The following is a 22,432-nucleotide window of genomic DNA, read 5'->3' on the forward strand; positions in this document are numbered from 1 at the left end:
TACGAGTAACTAACTACTTTAGGGTTCCCTGAGGTGAATGCGTTAACTGGTTGATGGCAACCGAAGACAAAGTTCTAAGTGTCTCCCGTTGTTAAAGTGACCCCCCCCCCCCCGAGTATAACTTACAAACTACCATAATATTGTCTTAACAGTTTTTTTTTTTGAAAGAAAATTTATTTTCCTAAAAAAACATCAATTTCCTTTTCACTTACTATGGAAAACTCTTAATGATTTCAGATCACGTACAGCATTTGGCGCCGTTTGGAAACTCATTACAGATGTACAGCTGATCTGTAATTACTTAAAAGAAAAAGCACCTTTTTTTTGTCTACTTCTAAGTAAAAAAGGAAGTATTAAAGAGCCATTCTTATTACTATTTTGGTCACACCCGAAATTACCGGCTTAAGATTCCTTGAAGTCTAGACAAAAAAGGCATGTTTCAAAATTTAAGTTCTTTAAAATTTTGTGGCCTAAATCCCAACTTGGCATCTTATTGTTGCTCAAAAATGTGTAATCTAACCATGCATCAATGATTTGTTTTCCACATTTTCTTTTAAATTCATTAAAACTCCCAAATTGTTAATCTGACGACCAAAATTCCATATTTGGACTTTCTCTTTTAGTAAATTCTAATTTAACACTTTTCAAGAAAAGCAAACTGATTAGCACATTTCAACTGGCAGCCATCACAACAGCCATGATAGGAGGGATGTGGGCGTGGTCGCCGTGAAAGTTTCCTGCTTCTGATTAGCCAATTCATCCGCCCATATTTTTTACACTTCCATCTCTGCATTCTGATTGGTGATTTATTTAATCCTAATTATTTCTTAGAAAAAAATAGTTAAGAATTTTGTTACTAATTTTTCCCCCATAGGTATTCGATAAATTAACAGATTATGCGATAAAAAATTTAAATCACTTGGGGGTTATAATTTCCAGCTCACAAATTCTGTAAAAAAAAAAAGTACGGTAGGAGCTCTAATATGTAGAGATGTCTTGGGAAACCTTAATACCCAGCCAGGAATCCAACTGGAGACATAAGAGTTGCTCGTCAAAGAAGGATGCTGATTGCTTCAACATCCTAACCATCTGAAAGCTCTTATTCAGTGGTAAGATACAGTAAATTTCAGAAATGTCCAGCAATCACAATACCACAGCTCGTACTTTGTAAGATTGAAATACAGAAATAATGTTTCGACAATATCTCTTGATAAAATATGATGTATTTTTGACAATATCCTGCCCCTTTAAATATATAAATATGGATCGCTGAGGGAAATATTGGCAGGCTATGCTCAGCTGCGACGGAAATGTCACTTTACAAAAGAACTTGAGTTGGACAGAAATATTAAACCCTTGAAAAGGGGCAACTTCCTAAGTTCGTCTGTGAGATTATACAGATGTGAGTTAAATATTGGAACGTGAGGATAAAGGTTTGAAATGTGTTATTTGGAAATTCAGGAAAGTTTATCCTGATAAGGATCAGGATGTGTCTGTCATGTATTTTCCAGTGCCAGAATTAAATAGACCTTTAATGTCCGCTTGGCTGAATCTAATTAAAATAAAACTTTTTTAAAAAAAAAAACCCACGGGATATTACGTGGGATTGAATAAACTACATATTATTTATTTTCATTATTAGGAGTAATTTTCTCACGTATCACAAGAGGTTGGTTCAGCATTACTATTCTAGCAAGAGCTCTTTGTTGTAAAAGCGGTAAAAACTAAGCACTAAAATATTTAACAGGAGCTCATGTTTGTGCATGAAGTCGACATCCATATTTCCAGCAAGCTTATACATTAACTGTTTGTTCACAGAAGATTTATCCCCCTCTCCACCACTCTGAGTGACGCTCCAAGGTGGTCTCATTGTCCGGCAGCCCTGTGGAAGCGGGGGTTGTGTTTAATTAGTGTTCTTTTTATTTTTTAATAGCTTTTTTTTTCTGTCTCTCTCTCTTTCTGTACCTCAACATCCCACTTCTTTGTTTCTTTTCATTTCTTTCTTTGGAAAGACAGGAAAATAAAAGACAAGCTTTCTAAAACAGCGTAGAGTGGGGGCAGGAAACGCATTGAAAGTTTTAAATGAAACGAAAAAGAAAATTAATTTACCTTTTTTTATGTTCTTATGTATTTTTCTGTAATTTTTTGTTTTTAACTTTTCTTTTCGTGAATTTATTTTCCGTTTGCGAAATCAGCAGAATATGGGCGTGGACACTCTCACGACTTCTATTTTCACAGAGTATTTAACTAAATTTTCATTCAACCTTACAGATTAACTTTAAAAAAAAAGAAGCAAATTACGACAATATTATACGATTTTCATCGCTGTCAAATTTTCCTTTATTTCCTACAACTAACTAATACGTGCTACTCCACGTATGGTCAACAAACTGGCATGCTGCACACAGAGAGAGAGGGACCACTTTTAGGTCTATCCTTTTCCCCACCAGGTAACCGTGGTCAGTGGTTAAGCAGGACTCTTTACTTGGCAAAGTAGTTGAGTTCCTTTTAAATGAGTTTCCACGCTTCCCGCTGGTTTGGCTAATTTCACCCATGACTTCCTGTATAATCCCATTTAAATCGGATCCAAAAATAGTATTGTCTATTAAAATCTACTGGATAAAATCAGGCCCCAGGAAGTTACTACTTCATTGAATCTATTTACGTTTTTCCGGCTTTTTCCACGATATCGGTTCGTCGATTTTCTTTCAGCTTGTTGCATAAATTACTTACAGGCGCATCAATAACATTTATTCGAAACATTTCTCCAGCTAATGTGTGCACAATTCGGATTCGAACTTTAAAGAATATTTAGAAAATCAGTAAAAAAACTATATATTTACCTGTTCTTCAGTTCTGGCTCTTAGTTTCTGTAGCTCAACCAACCAGCATAGCCACTTAATTTTTCAATAATTATAAAGAATTTATTGTATTGTATTGTTTTATTTATTTATTTTTTATTGTATTTTTAATGTTTATATTACTGTTTTTTTACTGATTTTCTGTGTTACTGAATTGTTTGTATTTGTGTATTTGTAATATCAAGGCCCTGAATAGGACAATATATTTGTCGAAACGTTGGCAAGAAGACGGAGTTTGTTTTTTATTTTAGACCGATTCCTCGCTAACCTAGAATTCTAAGTTTAACAATTTACGGCCACGAAACCTATATATTCATATTTAAAGAATACTGAAGAAACTGTAAAATCGATTCTGTAACCAGGCACTCTGATCTATTTTTGACCAAAACCTCATTTTATGCCTTCTGCTGGTACCTCATCAAAATCTGGAACGATCTGAGATTCTCTGACGCTGACCAGATACTCTGACTAATTTCTGGGAGGAAAAAAACCCCTCCTACCTCAAACCAAGATAACTCATAACTATTTCCTGTGAGTGTGCAATATTATAAATCCGCTCGAATGGAGTAGTATACAGTGTTTGCAGGCCCATAAGTGAATCTTAAAAAGTGCCTGTGCAATGGAAAGATTATGCAACCAAATTCTAAAATCCATCAGTAAACTGATAGCCGCTTGAATACAAGTACACTCCTATATTATACTTACATAATTTCTGCAGGAAAATAGGTTGGCCAACCTTAGATAGAAAAGTTTAGGTTGTTTATCGTTTAAACATTCAACATGACTTCCCTTTTGTTCTGCCATTTTCCCCCATTTCCTGTGCAGTATAAATAAAGTTTAAAGAAAGAAAAATTTGTGAAAATAAGTTTTTCTTTTTAAATAAAACAGCTGATGTTGGTTTCTGAAGAGGCAGCACTTTTACAGAGACCCCCCCCGATTGGCGGACCTCAAAGAAATTCTATTTTGGAACTTCTTCTTCTAAAAGTTATAACAATTGGTCTGTGTTTTTGTCGCGATAAATAAGATAAATTAATATTTCGACCCATCAATTTGAGCTTGGGTAAAAATCGTTTAAACGGAAAATACAACTGCATTAAATCGATTTTCATTTTCCTCAAAATGAGTTTGTTTGAGGTAAAAAAAAACCAAGATTTCATTGGCCAAAGAAAGTAAAGAAATACAATAGTGATATCATGCTATCTAGTGGAATTTTATAAAATTTCTACATGGTTCTTAATTCTGCCACTAGGTCGCAGTCAATGCTCCAATCTACATGCTTTAGTTCATGAAGTGAACGCTGGATGTCTCTGGTCGACCTGCTATTTTTCTCTCATCTGACAGCTAATTTATTTTCCTTTGTGGTCGGAAGATAGCCCTCGGTTATCCCACCCTAATAATACAAACATCTTTACATAATTCAATTATTGTGACAAGAAAAAGTCGTCTTTTTACAAATTATTTATAAAACTCACGTTTATAAGTACGTAATCAACTAAATTGTATTCATCTACCCAGCTGGATTGTATTGTTTTAAAATCGTCCTAGTGGCGATTCTTCTAATTAATATTTTGTACTAATAGATAATTTTGTTTTTGTTTTGCAGGTATGTGCACCAAAACACTTCCTTTGCCTTGGGTCTTAAGTTTTGTAAGTACCGATTTTTTTCCTGAATTATTGGATCTCTGAGAAATAATCTCAAGTTGTACCCTGGTTGAGTTGATATTCTAGATCGAGTGGCTTATTATGGTATGATAATACAGGGTACTGTCGTTGCTGGTTTCAAAAGCGGAGGAGTACACTAAATCCATTTGGTTGTTAGTTTCTAGTTCCTTTAATAAGGATGTGATTCGTTCTCGCGTTTTAATCGCGAAAAAACGATTATAACTTCCTCTTACTGCAGCTTTACAATTTAAAAATTTCACTTGAAAATTAAATTAGATTTCATTTCCGTTGGGTAGCGTTACTAAAGTGGAAATATCGAGATTTCCATGCTTTTAAAAATAAAAAGCCTTTGACGTGACTTGTGGCATGATTTGAAATAAGACTTCCGACAGGAAATGAGACGTCTAGTGGTCTCACACTCACAGACTTCCTCAAATCAGAATTTAAATAATTTTTTTTTTATGGAACTATTTTTATGCGAAAAAAAATTGCTAAAATGGATCAAATTAATTGCTGAAAATAGAGGAGAATGTTGGGGAAGGATATCATGGCATAGTGGGTCAGGATGACAGTGGAAAGGAGTCAGCAGATGGTTTTGGATAAAGGAGTTGCAAGGGGTTAAAGTGGGTAGATTCTAGTGAGTTGAGGTGACAATTTTTTTTCTGTGTTGTCTGGAGTTTCTTGACGTTACTACTGCAGGTCCAGGCTCCAGGCTGGGACATTGGGGGCTGATGACCACTTTGTAGAGGAGGAGTTTGTTTTGAACATCCATTTTCGAGCCTCGTTAGAGTAAAGGAAAGAGTAGACTCGTAGTCAGTTTACCAGAATTCACATTGTCCACTGTAAGTGTCTAAAAGAGGGTCAGTTTGTTGTCCAAAGTTAAGACGAGATACTTGACGTAGTTAGTCCCACGGGTTCAGAGTATTTTTGGTGTCTGATTTGTCTGTTGAGGGAGTGGTCGGTGTTAGTCTAATACCCAGTAAAGATAATCCAGTTATTAGCTAATGTTATTAGCTATAAAACATAAAAAACACATCGCAATACATTTGGTCACCAGAAGTGAGAACAAATAGAAATTTAAATAACAAAACTGAACAGACTGATGGTAGTAACAATTTTCTAGAGAGAAAATCTCATGAGAATCAGCAACTCAAAAGGAGCCACAGTTATCTGACTGCTCAACATCTGCGCTTAATTGAGTTGGCATGTTAAACGTCGGCAGCTGTTTGATGATTCAGAAACTAGATCGAATCAGTTACAAGGCAATTAAAATTTTACAAATTCCCATAATTATTCTTTAATTAAGATTAATTCCATCTAGTTTAAAATAAATTTTTTAAAAAGTAAAGTAATTGCCTATTTTTTCAGGCGGGCTTTACGACCAACTACCAAATTAGGTGACGTGGACGGAGGCGACTAGCAAACATACTTTACTGTAAACTCATATTTACCATTAAAGGTATAGACTGGGAGTATAGCCTAGTACCGCAATACATCTTAGCTTTGCGGGTCTAGCCTCTAACCGCTCGGCTATCGTGGAGACTAGCAAACATACTTGACTATAAATTTCTCATATTAACCATTAAAGGTGTAGACTGGGAATATAGCCTAGTACCGCAATACATCTTAGCTTTGCGGGTCTAGCCTCTAACAGCTCGGCTATCGTGACGACTAGCAAACATACTTTACTGCAAAATTTCTCATAATAACCATTAAAGGTATAGACTGGGAATATAGCCTAGTACCGCAATACATCTTAGCTTTGCGGGTCTAGCCTATAACCGCTCGGCTATCGTGACGCCTAGCAAACATACTTTACTGCTTTCTCATATTAACCAATAAAGGTATAGACTGGGAATATAGCCTAGTACCGCAATACACCTTAGCTTTGCGGGTCTAGCCTCTAACCGCTAGACTATCGTGGCGCGTTAAAAAATTAATTTTTTAATTTTTCTCCACTTTCTTACTTTCACACGATGCTGGTTGGCTTGCAAGTCAGGTGTTGAGGCAGGTATTGCGCAGGTCAGGTGATTAGAAGCGAAGCAAGTGAACATTCATGTAGTGAACGTGGGTAGGAACGCCGCAGGTCGTTTATGACGAGTCAAGGTTCTACTGTTTTCGTTTCTAACTACTGGGGTTGATCCCCCATTTCACATTGGAATCGATTATCATGATTATTATATGAAGTTTCAGTTTCCGATTTTTCCCAAGTTTTTGCGATCATTTTTAGTTTCACTCACAGACTTTTTAAAACACTGTTTTCGAACTCAAGAGACCACAAAACGGATACATTCGATGAAAACATGAAAATAAAAGAAAATATTTTTGACTTGATCGTATTTCTTTTCTTACAAAGCGTGGCACTTCCGGTCGACTGATTTTCTTCAAATTTTGGGAAATTACAAACTGATATCCGGTTTAGTATCATGCTGCAATGCGATTGTGAAAGATGCTACACCAAATCACACGAGCTAGAAACAGATGGTTAGTAAAGTAGTCGCCTATTTTCAGCCGGGGCTTAACTGTCCAACTACCATTTAGGTATCGCGGACGATGGTGGGGGGGGGGGCGGAAGCACATACTTTACTGTTTTCCTGACAAATTCCTGGGGGGGAAAAGCCACTTACAAAGCCACGCTCATAACCCCCTAGTCTAACATTCGCTTAGAAAGAGAGCATATTTGCGTAAAAGTTCTACTAGCAAGGGAGCTACTCTATTTAGAATAGCTCTAAGTGAGCTAGTTTTATCTGTATAAAATATATAAACAAGTACGAGTGGTATGTACGTAGAGTAGGCTAAGTATATTATTATTTAATGCAGTGTGTTGGCGGTAGAGTCCAGGCCAGCCTCCCGGGTCCATAATCTGACGGAGCCCATAAACTAGTTTACGGCCAACTCTCTTACCAGAGTTATGCAAACAGAGTCCGCAGCAGAAAACTTTTTTTTCACTTTTACCGCAGTTTCATTTGATTAAGTTTTTTTTTTTTTTTCTTGTAAACTTGGAGTTTATACTAGTGAAAGTGAGAGAGATTGAGTATCACATGATCTCTCTGTGTGTAAGGATTTTCGTCCCAGTTTAAAGGGACAGTTCCCTGGACTCGTCTAGTCCCTAAGGCAGCGTGACTGTCAAGTAATAAAAATACAAAAAGATTAATATCTCCATTTTGAGAAGTTTGTATTTGCTTGTATTTTACTTTATTTGTTCCACTTTTTGTTCCACCAGTAATGGTGTTATCTGCATTTGTATTTTAAAGTTTCAACTTTGTTTACTGTTCTACAACTAAATCATAAATAACACTTTTTATTAGAGTTTTTTCTTATAAGAACGCTGTTCTATTGGTTTTTGAAAAACTCCATAATTTTTTCTTTTTTGTTAAATAATTTAAAATTCCTCAAACTATTCTCTGTTCTTATTTCTTTTCCATTTCTTTTTTGGCCCAGACCGTTTTCCTTGAATTTAAATAACTAGTTTTTCCGTCAAACATACGTATGTAGTTGAATGATTTCAACTTTTTTTAATATACTTTTTACTCTTCTACCCAATGGCACTAAAACCCAATTAGTTGGGTCCATGGCCTCCTCGATTTTACTCAGCCAGTCGCTGCCTCTCTCTCTTGCAGCCGCCATCCAGTTTCTAAGTTCGCAATAACTGCCTGGGCCATCCTGCGTCACACTGTCCAACCATCTTAGCTTTGGTCTCCCAACTCTCCTTTTGCGGTCATGGGACTCTTCCTGTAGAAGCTTGTACGGGATCTCTTCGTGGGCCATTCTTGCGATATGTCCCCAGCCCTAATCTAAGTCTGATTAGCTTAATTAACGCTATAATATTCGCGGCTCTTTCATCAGAGCATACAGAGCTCTCTGTTTGTTCTGCGACGCCAAGTCGTGTTCTCACGTATTGTGGGCTGAAGAGCTTACGCAGTATTTTTCCTTTCGAAAAAATTTTCCTTACTAGTTAAGGAAAATATTGCCACGTGAGCAGATTGAATTTGCACCGGAAATATCTGTTTCCACGTTTTCTGGGTCTGGAGAAAGAAGAACTAGCACAGGGAAGCTGGAAGTTTACATTTAGATTAGACTATTTAGGAGACCTGACTGCATCCGGGCGATTGAAAAGCTGGAAGGTCCGTATCACTTCCGGCCGGCTGAATTTCTTTAAATTTTGGAAACTTTAGTCCCTTAAATTTGATTCTTATTGTTGAAGGAGTGGTAAGACCGTACAATATTCATAAATGGCACATTAGAGTAGTCTTTCTCAAAGTGGGCGATAACCGCCCCCTTGTGGGCGCTGGAGGCCTACAGGGGGGGCTGGTAAAGGGCCCAGAGAAAATTTTGGGAGGGTATGGAAGCGATTTAGGAGGGGGTCCATGGCTGATTTGTTTTTTTTAAATATTTTAAACTAAAATCAAAACCTACAACTGCATCGATTATTTCGTTGTTTTTGGTTACAAAAGTCAATCCCGCAATATTGTATCCAGGTTTGTGGTAGTGGTTCACCAATTTTTTAGTAGCATTCCCATCGCCTTATTTCTGTGAACGTGGGGTTCACAGTTTAGTACTGTGGCAATGCTGTTTACCAATTGCCGTGACTCACGGCTGTTTTTGAGTAAATCCCAGCCTGATATTAACCAAACTTGTTAAAAATCATCCGATTCATCCTTCACATAGGATTAGTTTTACAAATTTAAATTGAAATGTTTTTTTTAATTAGAATAAATGCTTTTCTAAATATTATTATTTATACAGTTGCGTTTTATTGCTCTGATTAGAATAGTCTCGTTAAAAATTTTTAGTTCGAACTCAGAAACAGGATAAGACATAATAAGATAAGATATGAGAAGAGTATGATGAACTGGTGCGGGAGGAGAGCATGAGGAGAGAAACTACCCAGCGGTAGCATTCTCTATAGGAGAATGTGAGGAGAGAGGAGAGATAGGAGAATAATGGCGGTTAGGTCTTCAGACTGTAAGGAAGTCGCGGGGCCACTGGCGATTCAGTCGGCGAAGAGTATTAGGGATGTCAGAGGAAGCGAGAGACTGTACAAGAGGATTAGAGCTGGTCGGGAGAGCAGTGTGGAGTTTTAATTAAGTTAAAATAATAATTGCGTTTGTGATTTTTTTCCAAGATGTGGTAAAGTTACAAATTTTTGAGGGGCGCTAGAAAATAATCAATTCTCAAAGTGAGGGGGATAGACGAGATGAGTTTGAGAAGTTCCGGTTTAGAGGGAAGCCTAACCTAACCACCCACCTCCTCTCACACCTTGATGGCTCTTAACAGTATTTCCGGGGAATTAGCGAGTTCAAAGAATATACGTTGAAGCCGTTTTCGTCCAAAATCTTCCAACAACTCAAGATATCGATTCACCAAAATGGTACTTTCAATTCACCTTATTTCGGACTTAAGACGTATGATAGCATCCTCTATTGGTATCTAAAGTTTCAACTTTCGGTTTTGAGTTGCTGCGGACGCACACTAACCTGACCAAGTTTGTAAAAATCACTTTTTCGTACTCAGAGTAGACCGGGGGGGAGGGTGTATTTCCGGTTAAAGTCACCTTCTCTCCCTGAGTAGTGTTACAGGAAATAACAAACTGGCTCTCTTAAGAGAATAATTGATTGTGATGGCTGTGATTCAGTTGGAACGCATCATTTAATTAATCTTTAAATGAACGTGAACACAGAGTCTTAATGAGATCAACTATTCCAGTAGCCGGCGTTCTTCATTGCGGGAATTTCATTAATGGGTTGATAAATTTGGCGGGTTTAATTAGCTGGCTGACGGCCAATATCCGGCTATAGCCTTCGCTCCTCTTAAGAGGGTGTACAGCAATCATGCTGATTTTCTATTTTGCACTTCCTCCCCCCCCCAAATTCACATTTGGAGGTCCCGTGGGTTCGAAAAAGTGACGTTTAGGAAGTGGTCGTAAGGGCCCACAATATGTCTGACTGTCCTTGAAGTTCGTGGCCATCTTGATATAGTTCAAATTTGATGTCCGGTTCAAGCGCCTTCCTTTAGATACCGACAATATGCTTTTGGACGATACGGAAGTGCAACCTTTACTGAATCGATTTCCTGCTTTGAAGGTGGTTCCCTCAAACAAAAGTTCCAAATTTTACTGGAATTTTTTCTACACTAGAGGAAGGGTCTTATCTGGACTTTGGCGTGACTCAAGTTAGAAATGTTTTCTCAAGAAATGAGTGAAATTAAGGAGAGCTTTGAGGCCAAGCTCCTTACGACTATAATGTTAAACATTTACAATCAGAGTAAAAAGTCCAAGTTTCTTGAAAATTTAATTACGTAAGTTGAGAGAGAGAGAGAGAGAGAGAGAGAGAGAGAGAGAGGTAAGGGTTGGGTGCGTGTCCTTACGAGACTCTGTTTACGTAAGTAATTGGCTCTCATTAGTTGTAAAACTTTGTATATCCGCCGTTTGACGCGAGATGATAGTAAAATTTATTTAGATAGTAATGGTTAGTTGGTATGGTGGCCGCAAGGTGCAGTGTGGTCGAGTGGCGGGAGAATATATGTGTGTAGTGGGCACGTTCTCCCGCCAGTTCTAGTGTCGGTGCTTCGCGCTCAGATTGCCTAGAAGTCAAATGGTAAAATAGTTCGTAGCTCTAAATATCGTGTTTTAGTTTTTTTAAATTTTTAAATCGATCTCACGGTGAACCGGATTTCAAGTGTGTGTGTGAAATTTCCCCAAAAAAATATCCCCCCTCACATCGTAAAAACGGAAGTGCTAGAGAATATCACACAGTGTGTGGCCGAGACTAGATAAGATTATAGACTCAAGGAAAATATCTTTCGCTGGCCAAAAGTCGGCGATAACATCGACGGCCGACACTGTTCGTCGATCTAGACGTCGATTATCATGTTTTGGACAGGAAGGGAATAACGCTGACAAAATGCCATCCTTTGGCACCAATAATCCTTCCGCTTTGGACAAGGTTCGTCTTTGTCGCTAAACAATTTTTTTTTTTTTTAAATTGTTAATTTTTCTACATAATTAGTTCTTGAATGTACGAGTGAATTTGATTGGAACAATAATAATTATTTAATTATCATAAAAGATAGCAATATTAAAAAAACAAAAAAAGTGATAATCAGCTGATTAGGTATCTTGAACATACAAAAATTTAATTGCCCACAGCCTGCTTGATATTTATTACGGTTTTGTATTTACATCCATCACCAGAGCCTCGTTCACTCCTACACATTGTTCAAATACAATTTTTTGGATGATTTTTAGTTTGCCCACAAAAACAAAACTTATATTTACTTTAAAATTAACAAAAACAAAAATGTTTAAAAGGTAAATCTTTGCAGGAATTAATGCGGAAATGCATTATCTGCTCCTATCATGGGGGCAGGAAGTCTTTCTGAACGGGACAGAAAATGGTATGTGCTAACTCTTGCTGCTGTCAAAATCTCTCAGCCGGAAGTAGCATTTCCTTGAATGGATTTCCACTTTTCTTGTTATTTTCTCGGAAATAGGATTTCGTACCATTTTTCTTGGAAAAAATTAGTTTTAGGGCAGTTCCGGTGGCTTGGATGAGGGAGTCTTGCCAATTTTAAAGTTTTGCACCAGGGAAAGTTTGCCACTGCAGGCTCAGAAAACACATGGATCGCATGGGGGCCAGGCAGATGATAGTCTTCTGTAGGTACTGTCAGGAGGAGGAGGAGGAAACGGCACTCTGCACGTGTTGTGTCAGTGTGAGGGACTTGTCTAAGGATGTTACTTCTCGGGGAGGAAAACCAAGGCCTGTGATGGGCTTTACCCAAGAGTCGCTCTCCCAGAATTAAGAGTCTGATTAAACGGACACGTCTGGAGGACCAGCTCTAAAGTTGGGGAGCCACAATAGATCCAAAGGGGTCGCCCTCGTCTAGTCTACTTATCTACCAGAGGAATTATTATTTTTTACTAAAAAATTTAACATATTAATTAATTTTATCTAGAATTAAACATATTTCGAATTAGTTGGAACAAAAAGTTGAGAGTTCTTTTTTTGAACCCAAAAAAATTGAGCCAGTGACTCCAGATACTTCGACCAATTAGTCTGCCAGGAGTATTTTAGTGGTGGTACCCAAGTTACAGCCACAGAAACAAATCGTCGTCCCAGATCAGTTTTGATTCTGGTTGAAGTGTCGCCAGATGCGTGTTTTTTGGTCCCATCTTGCTCAAAGCTATCTCATATTTAATTTATTGATCGGAAATTTACTGTAATCTTGATTGTGATATACTAATTAGTCATCGTAGGACATTTCTATAATCACAGATGGTCCAAAATGTACCGCTTCTTGTTATTTCCTTCGTGAGCAGTCCAGTCACGTGGCTCGCCTTCAACATATCTTCAAATTCAGCTGCTCATTTCTTCGCTGTTGAAGAAGTTAAGTCAGCTTTAAACCTTCACTAAACACTTTGAATGTATTCCTGGATGTGGCTATGAAACGCCCAAAACGAAGAATCCGTACGATGGCCTGATTTTCCAGTTGGTCCAATTCCACGATGTACACAGACTCCACTACATCTTCAAATAGCTACCATATAAAGAAAACTGTTCAACAGATCTAGTTGATCATTGATTGGTTCGTTACTCATTTGGAGTCATCCCCCCCCCCCCACGCGGTGGAAAAGGAGAGTTTCCGGTAAAAGCATGTTTGGACTTGCCTCTGAATGACCATTTCTGTTTATTGTAAAAAAAAATTTTATTGCACTGTTTTCTAGATCCCAGTTTTATGTCAATGGAAATAAAATATGTTTGATTAAAATCCCTATTTTTGCAAAAATTTCCCCCTCAATTTCCGCGTATTAAAGTGTAACACACACACACACACACACATACACACAAAAAGATACGAGAAAGCGAACATTTTAACTTCTTCCGTTTTAAAACGACACATCCTTGTTATGACGTGTTTCCGGTGGAATATATTTAATTTGTTACTTTAGATATTGGCCATTTAACTGGTAGCGTACACACCACGCGCGCGGGTGCCTGCAGATTGCAGTGCAGTCTGCACAATATGGTTGACCATATGTTGTTCCGTTATCAGTGCACACGAGATAGTATGCAACAATAGCATACACAACACATTTAACTACAATGTATTGCAACTCGTAGCTGGCCTTAAATTGGCTTGTAGTTGTAATGTTATTGTCGGCACACAGGTGAGTACGGAGTATTGGCCGTGATAATCAACCTTCTGCTGATAAGCTTCTTGATAAGCCTTGTTTACTTTATTGATTAGCGTTAACTATTTTGTTTTTAATTGTTTTTACGGTTAATTTAATTTTATTCCAATTAAATTCATTGATCATCTTTGTATTTAGAAAACAAGATTAGTTATCAAATTACTCAAGTGACGATTTTTCCTTCAGCAAAGAGTACCTAAGACTTTTTTTTTTTACTACAACTATCGATGCTCTAGTGTGATATCTGAGAATTACTTCAAGTAACTAATATGGGTAAACAATCAGTAACCTCCTTAGAGAGTTAATAATAATGAATGAGCTTTCGCTCTCCGTCCACGACACCTAATTGGTAGTTGGACGTTGAAGTCTCGCCAGAAAAATTAGATGGTTACTTTACTTCTACAAGTAATGATAATAAAGCAATTTATTTCTAGCAAAAACCATGAATACAAAGTAAATTTCATCAGCCTGACGGTCACTGTACCCTAGGCTATATGATTCAATGAATATTATTTGTGCAATTTATGTATTTTGATCATAAATAAATAAGTAAATAAAATAAATAAAGTAAATTTCATTCCATAAACATGGCAAATAAAAGACAGACAGGAGTACAGACATCCGCAATGTGGTCTATGATGTTGTTTCTTATAGAATGATAAGGCGCCACGATAGCTGAGAGGTAAGAGGTGAGACCCGCAAAGCTAAGATGTATTGCGGTACTAGGCTACATTCCCCGGTCTATACCTTTAATGGTTAATATGAGAAATTTGCAGTAAAGTATGTTTGCTAGTCGCCACGGTAGCCGAGCGGTTAGAGGCTAGACCCGCAAAGCTAAGATGTATTGCGGTACTAGGCTATATTCCCAGTCTATACCTTTAATGGTTAATATGAGAAATTTGCAGTAAAGTATGTTTGCTATTCGCCACGATAGCCGAGCGGTTATAGGCAAGACCTGCAAAGCTAAGATGTAATGCGGACTAGGCTATATTCCCAGTCTATACCTTTAATGGTTAATATGAGAAATTTGCAGTAAAGTATGTTTGCTATTCGCCACGGTAGCCGAGCGGTTAGAGGCTAGACCCGCAAAGCTAAGATGTATTGCGGTACTAGGCTATATTCCCAGTCTATACCTTTAATGGTTAATATGAGAAATTTGCAGTAAAGTATGTTTGCTGGTCGCCACGATAGCCGAGCGGTTAGAGGCTAGACCCGCAAAGCTAAGATGTATTGCGGTACTAGGCTATATTCCCAGTCTATACCTTTAATGGTTAATATGAGAAATTTGCAGTAAAGTATGTTTGCTGGTCGCCACGATAGCCGAGCGGTTATAGGCAAGACCCGCAAAGCTAAGATGTAATGCGGACTAGGCTATATTCCTCGGTCTATACCTTTAATGGTTAATATGAGAAACTTATAGTAAAGTACGTTTGCTAGTCGCCTCCGTCCATGACACCTAATTTGGTAGTTGGACGTAAAGCCCGCCTGAAAAATAGGCAGTTACTTTACTTTTTTTTTACTTCACTTTTAGAATGATCGGATTCGAGTTAAAAAGGTAATTGGAATGGACAGGCTGCGTTGAAACTACTAAATTCTTGCTCCTCCAACTGGAGATTGGTGCTTAGTATTTTCTACCAAGACAGTTCTTGGATCCCAAGTCATATGGGTGTTCTATTTTGGAACGGAAAAATAATGAGTTTCGAGACAACAATCTTAGTTTTGTGATATTCATTATTTTCACTTGAGGTGAACAGGAGCTTGTGGCCCAGCTACAGAAGGATTTAAGCAAGTAATAATGGGGTCGGTAGGCAGTGCTGAAGGCTCTAAATTCGTGTAAATTGTTGTCGCAATGTGCCAGGAGCAGGAGGGTATTCTACCGAGGATTTGGTTTTGTTTTAATCTGCGATCCGGAGCAATTGGGAATTCTATTTTGAGATTGGAAATCACTTCGTTGTGACTGGATCAAAGTCTCCCAGGCTTAAATATTCAGGTTGGCTGAAGGTGTAAATCTTGTAAGTTCAAACCTTCATCTGGGATTTAGAAACGGTATGTGCCTGGAAACTGCAGAGTGTTCTTCTAGTTTGGGTACCAGGAAATATGAGTAGTCTATTAATAGTTGGGAGATTGGACAATTCTTCCACGATGAGGTTCATGGTAGTTTTGGACTTAGTACGAATGAGTGGGTTCTGAATTCAGCTATAGGTATGGTTGTTATTGCCTAGGGCTGTCCTACTTCTTAGTGATCAAATGGAAATCGGTGCTGGAAGATCGTATCTCGGGAGATAGAATATTCTAAGGATCTGTTTTGGACGTCATGGCGGTCATACAGATATTTGGCTTTCCCAATAAGGCGCTCTGCAGTTGGCTATTCAGGGAACGCAAATCTGACTTCCTTCTGTTCCAACTGTGAACGAATCATATCACTATCCGTATTTACTTAAGCCAATTATTTCTGAGTTCCGGACGCGCAATAAAACTATTCCCTCAATTTTCCGGAATACTAAAATTGAGTATAAAACTGAAGTAACTAAAACGGAAATAACCGTGAGAGCATTATCTCGACCTTGCAGGACACCTTGGCCTCACCGCTCTATCTAACAGTAGTTTATCAAACTAATTTAGTTTCATTGAAATGTTTGCAAATAGTTTTTGAGGACTTTTCCCCACTTCTAAACTTAATTTAGTGGCTGAGGTCGATTCAATAAAAGTTTTGAATTTAAATTTCCTAGGATTTCCTCAAGGAAAATCCTTCAACTGACCTGAAGTTGCATCCGTTTTTCTACCTTGTCTTTTTAAATTCAACATCCGGCATTTTGGGGATGCAGTCAATGAAAAGTGGTAATCAGATATGGTTTCAGGGTAAAATAATACGAAAATTTAGAAAATAAACATGAACAGTTGTTTTTCCGACAACTGTGAAGAGGCAATTAGACCTGCAAAACGCAGACTTTCTTTTTTTTAGGAGTACAGACAAGTTCACGTTTTCAGGCCGAAATTAGCGAAAGAAATACTAAAAATAAAGATACCACAAAAGAAAATAACATTTACACCATGTCCATCATTGCCTCGAAGATTTACCGGTCAACATTTAGCGACCCCAACTACATCGAAGAAAGCTCGCAAACGTTGTGCAGTTTATCAGAAAGAAAAGAAAGGAAAGATACATTTTACCAATGTGATAATCGCAATATGGCATTATGTATTGGCCATTTCAAGTTTTATCATGTTGTGCAAAATTATTAGATGCCGCGTCTTAATCTATATTTATTATTAATCTATAAGGAAATAAAAATTCATTAACATTCTCTAATTTTGCTTTATTGTTTTTCTTTTTCATATTTTGAAACATTTTCAATTAAATTAAACAAAAATTTGGTGATAAGAAAGAATTTTTCACTTTTCCGTGTGATGCAAATGGGTTAATTCTAATGTAGACTATATGAGCCAACATTTGTAGCATGTTAGAGATAAACTGAACGATGACAGCCGAACCAACAGTTCTGTGTTTGTCACGTCATACATTACTACCGTGTCTAGCTACAAAAAAAATGATTTAAGTCATTTAAATAATTTTAAGGCGCCATGGTACTAGGCTATATTCCCCGGTCTATACCTTTAATAGTTAATATGAGAAATTTATAGTAAAGTATGTTTGCTAGTCGCCACGATAGCCGAGCAGTTAGAGGATAGACCCGCAAAGCTAAGATGTATTGCGGTACTAGGCTATATTCCCCGGTCTATACCTTTAATGGTTAATATGAGAAATTTATAGTAAAGTATGTTTGCTAGTCGCCACGATAGCCGAGTGGTTAGAGGCTAGACCCGCAAAGCTAAGATGTATTGCGGTACTAGGCTATATTCCCAGTCTATATCTTTAATAGTTAATATGAGAAATTTATAGTAAAGTATGTTTGCTAGTCGCCACGATAGCCGAGCGGTTAGAGGCGAGACCCGCAATGCTAAGATGTATTGCGGTACTAGGCTATATTCCCCGGTCTATACCTTTAATAGTTAATATGAGAAATTTACAGTAAAGTATGTATTTGCTAGTCGCCTCCGACCACGACACCTAATTGGTAGTTGGACCTTAAGCCCCGCCTGAAAAAATAGGCAATTACTTTACTTTTTAATAATTTTATCTTTTGAACAAAAAATCAGTCAAAGTAACGCCTTTAATTGGGCAGTTTTGTATCAGACTAGGTTTCTATTGCAGGAAACGTTAGTACCTGTGCACGTAAGTCTTCAGCTAAATGTAGGGCATCCTTTTTGGTCCAGTTCAGACTCAGATGAGCGCTTCTCCCTGGTCATTGGCAATTAAATGTCATTAGGATTTCCCGTTTATGATGGCGTTCTTGAGCGTACGAGGTGTGACTACTAAATAACGGCACTGATGCTGCTACAAAAGAACTATATACACGTCAAATCCTAACGACCGACAGCTGGGCACAGCGTAAAGCCTTCTCCTTGCAGATTGCAGCGTCTCAAGTGTTTGTAGGTAAATCTGTCTGACCGGAACCGTCGTTTGTGTAAGAGGTGTTAGTTTCCGTTTTGCCGAAAAAAACATCGATACTACACTACGAATTGTCATGAAATTTCACATCAAAACTTGGGTAAAACCGCTACTGAAACTTATATTTTATTAAAAAAAGTTTATGGCGATGAATATTGAATCACGTGCGCAAGTTTTCTGAGTGATTCAAGCGTTACCAAGATGGCCGCGAAGCCGTCAGAGATGATGCTCACCATCAGTCTTACGCCAATAAACCATGGCCTTCTAGATCCTCTTTCTAAACCACCGGAACCCACAAAACATGCATTTCCTGTGGAAATTTAAATCTTGAATTACGCTCAACACTAATATGTATCCTTTGTAAGGATACAACTATTAAAATTATCTGCGCTTTAATTTAAAAAAAGTCTAATTACGCCAATTAGATTTTAGGGAAACCTTTAATTTTTAAAAATTAATTATAAATTGAGTGAGGCTCAAATTAGTTGTTTAATTGAAAGGATAGCCTAGTACTGGGCTGGAATGACGTCTGTGCAAAGCTAGCCAGGAAATTGCGTAGAGGAAGTCTGTGCAATTATGCTTAATAATCTGCATTTTTTTATTAATCCCTATTTCTCGCGCTTTTTACTTTTTTAGTCCCTTTTTTTTTAAATAAAAAATCCTCTTCACTCCCCTTGATCCTCTCATTTATTAATTAAAATTAATTAATACATTATTCCCCTCTTGTTTTACTCGCACAATCAATAAATCACAAATATACAAAGGTTAAAGGTAAAAGTTGATTTTGAGTTCACGGAGAAAAAGAAAATCCATTCAACTTCCGGTTAGCGAATTTGGATCGTAAACATAATTACGGAAGCTACAATAAAATCAAAACAGATTAACAGAATTAATTTACACTGTCTGTATAAATTTAAGTTGGTACTTAAATTATTTCTGTAACAAAAATATTTGGAGATTTACAAACATTAAAAAAAAAAAATCCCCTCCTAACAATTATTTATCAACAAAACTAATTAATGTTATTATAATTATTAAAAATTATAACAAACTGCAGACAAGTTGACAAGAGACCACTAGCTGGTCTTTCAATGTCAATGAAAGACAGATTGTATTGGGCGTGACGTAACAATTAGATAACTATGGCTGGCTGGCTAATGTTGTTGCCATTATTAAAACTGTCCGGTAGGACAGTTGTATAAGGGTTGACCATCAAAAACTGCACGAAAAAGCGTAACGTTGAAAAACACCCAACTTTGACAATTTTTTTCTCTTTTTCTATAAAAGATAAAATTCCCAAATTTTCTTTAAAATAAAGGGCAAACCCTCCATTATAATTTGTAGTAGTATCACTGTTTTCCCCATTCCGGGGAAATTTTTACATTCATGAGAAAGCCCTAATTTTAAACTGAAATCACTACAGTTCCAATCAGATTCAACCTATTCCTGCTGCCAACCAATAAAATTTTTACCTTTTTCTACACAGCCAACCAATCAAATTCCACCTTTTCCTACTGCCAACCAATCAGATTTATTTATTTGCATTTTTTTCAAAATGAATACCGAACACATATCTACAAATAAACAAACAAAGTAAATAGAGTATAATTCATATAATAATTCTGTTAAATATCCCTGTAACAAAAACATACCAGTTTTAAAAAGTTAAGTGTAAAAGCAAAAAGGTACACTTATCAACGAGTACACAACATTTAAGTAATACTACATTAATATCATTTGAGTAATTTGAGTAACAATAGGAAGAGAGAAATTTAGGTTTGAAGTTTGAACTGTTTGCAAATCCTCCAAATTTTAACCTTCTATATCTCAATACCTATTAGCAATAGAACATTGCTATTTATATCGGTTATAGAGGAGACATTTCCCTTTAGTACGGTAAAGATTCATTAAAATTTTAACAATAGGAAAAGTGATATAGTGGTTGGTTTTTTGCTGGACTTTGTGAAGGAGATTGTATTCTGGTCGTCGTAGAAGGCACCTGCAGTAGTAAAACGGCTCAAATGTTACAGCTGAGGGCCGAAGTTGTATTACAGGCTGCTGCAGATATGACCATCAGTCTGTAAAGGGGATTGGGTCACCCATCCAGACCGATCGGGGGGTAGCAGGGGATGAAATAAAAAAGTTCATTGATATAAATTTTTAATATAGCAACGGGCGTTTCCTCATTAAACAAAAATTGGAAATCACTATTTATCTACAATAAATTAAACGCTAACCAGAAAACCTACATTCGCTGATGAAAGTACTTGACCTAATTTTCCATGTATCACGAGTAAGGTTTAAATAACCTTGGAAAGAAAATTTATGGTTTTGGGTCGTAGATATTGTTGCCTTATACATAGTTTAATCAAGTACCAGGTGAGGCACGAGAGTTTTTATTAGTTTCAACAAATATAATGGTTACATTTATTAAAAGTAATGCCTATTTTTCAGGCAGGCTTTACGTCTAACTACCAAATTAGGGGTCGCGGACGAAGGCGACTAGCAAACATACTTTACTGTAAATTTCTCGTATTAACTATTAAAGGTACAGACTGGGAATATAGCCTAGTACCGCAATACATCTTAGCATTGCGGGTCTAGCCTCTAACCGCTCGGCTATCTTGAAACAGGAGGTCACTGTGACTGTAAGCATGTACTAATTGAGATAGGTTGGTCGTTGCCCTGAAGAAGTAGACCTGGTTGTAGCGATTTGCGTTTAGAAAATTTGTTTTTAAAAGATTTGAACGCTTGATTATTCGTTCGTATTTGTGTTCATTTAAGTACTTTCTTTAAGCACAGGACAAAGTCACAGCAAATCAAAATCTTATTGCTGGACCAAAGATTAGACGATAAACCGGAAACGATTTTGTGGTGAAAAATGATGCTGTGATCACCCTACTCAGAATTTTTTTTCCAAATCCTAGAAATCAGCTCGATTACCACAACTTCTCTCAGCAATGTGAGAGAATGTCAAGAAAGAAAGAGCACTAAACCAAAACAAAAGAAAATTAAAAAAATCACCAAATTAAATTGCAAGGTTAAATTAATCTAAACGGAAGTTAGTAGTCAATTAAATGGTCGATACTCGTGGAATACACGCTTCTCTTTTAGTACTCAATTTGTTGTGGACACTCTGGGCTGGGAGGGGGTTTGTGGGTGTGTGTGTGGGGGGGGGGAGAACCAGCTGGTCTTAATTTCTCAACATGGTTAAACAAATTTGCCACTGCTAACTCGAACAGTGACCCAGTGTCGCCAACTTCGCAATTTGTAAACATTTTACTTTTTTCTTGTAAGAGGATAATTTTACATTTGGAGTTATCACCGGACATAACCTGTTTGGAGTTGATCTGCACACAGAAGGAGATTTTCACCTTTCTGTGAGGGTTTTTTTTTGGCGGAGGGGGGTCAGTATTAATCAATCGCAGAATTTTCCAATCTGATGTATTGTTTGCTGCTATCATGGGGAACTGGCAGCATTGTTTTACATTCGATCAGACCAACCGATTAAAACTGGTGGTGAAACCTCACTGAATCGATTAGTTTCTTTTTTGTGCACGAACCACACGATTTTCTCCAAACATCCTGTACTAATTGAGAACGTAAAATTTCCTTTTTTTTTAAGTTTCCAGAAAATTTATTGATGTAAACTGTGGCAAGGAAAATTCCTGGTGTTTCCCCGCAAGATTTTTTTTTGTGGGTGTGTTTTCTCCATGGAATGGTATCGAACTCTTTAGAAAGAGAGTGAGAGAAAAAAAGGTCGATTTGTTCACTACCCGCATGTTGGGCACACACCGCCAGTATCGCGATAAGTCAGAACGTTTTCAAGTCCCAAGTAGGGATATAAAGTAATGCGGGTTTTTAGATATGGAGGCCATAGATTATTGTTCCCTGACATTGAGGCTTTGTTTTACCTTAACCTAAAAAAACAAAAAGACAAAAAACAAAAATTGATAATTTCTATGAAATGACTTGTTCCCACTGATAATTTACCGCTTTCCGGTTTGGCCTTCCGTCGCATGTGAAGTAAAGTCGTTTGCTTATAGTGAACTAAAAATAATCTATTTTTTTTTAAATTATTTATTTAAAGTGTTAACCTTCCAGAAATATGAATAAAAATGCTGGAATATGTAGGTAATACTGGAATATACATTGCGCATGCGCAGCAATGTCTTCCAAACAATAACCTAACCTAACCTAACCTAACCT

General features: G+C 37.2%; 1 protein-coding gene across 9 annotated transcripts in view; it reads left to right on the plus strand.

Moving 5' to 3' along the window:
• Positions 1 to 22,432, plus strand: part of LOC141452258 (GTPase-activating Rap/Ran-GAP domain-like protein 3) — a 387,611-nt gene that overhangs the window by 279,210 nt on the left and 85,969 nt on the right. Inside the window, exon 1 of one of the 9 annotated variants that reach the window (XM_074124249.1) lies at positions 11,066 to 11,467. The exons of the other annotated variants lie outside the window; for them this stretch is intronic. Coding sequence (XP_073980350.1) covers positions 11,426 to 11,467 — 42 coding nt within the window. The 5' untranslated portion in view covers positions 11,066 to 11,425. Of the gene's footprint in view, positions 1 to 11,065; positions 11,468 to 22,432 lie in introns of those variants that run through there. 9 annotated transcript variants of the gene reach the window in all.

The sequence above is a fragment of the Rhodnius prolixus genome, unplaced genomic scaffold (assembly GCF_049639745.1).
Source record: "Rhodnius prolixus isolate KJV_2025 unplaced genomic scaffold, Rpr scaffold_1, whole genome shotgun sequence".
Taxonomy (NCBI): domain Eukaryota; kingdom Metazoa; phylum Arthropoda; class Insecta; order Hemiptera; family Reduviidae; genus Rhodnius; species Rhodnius prolixus.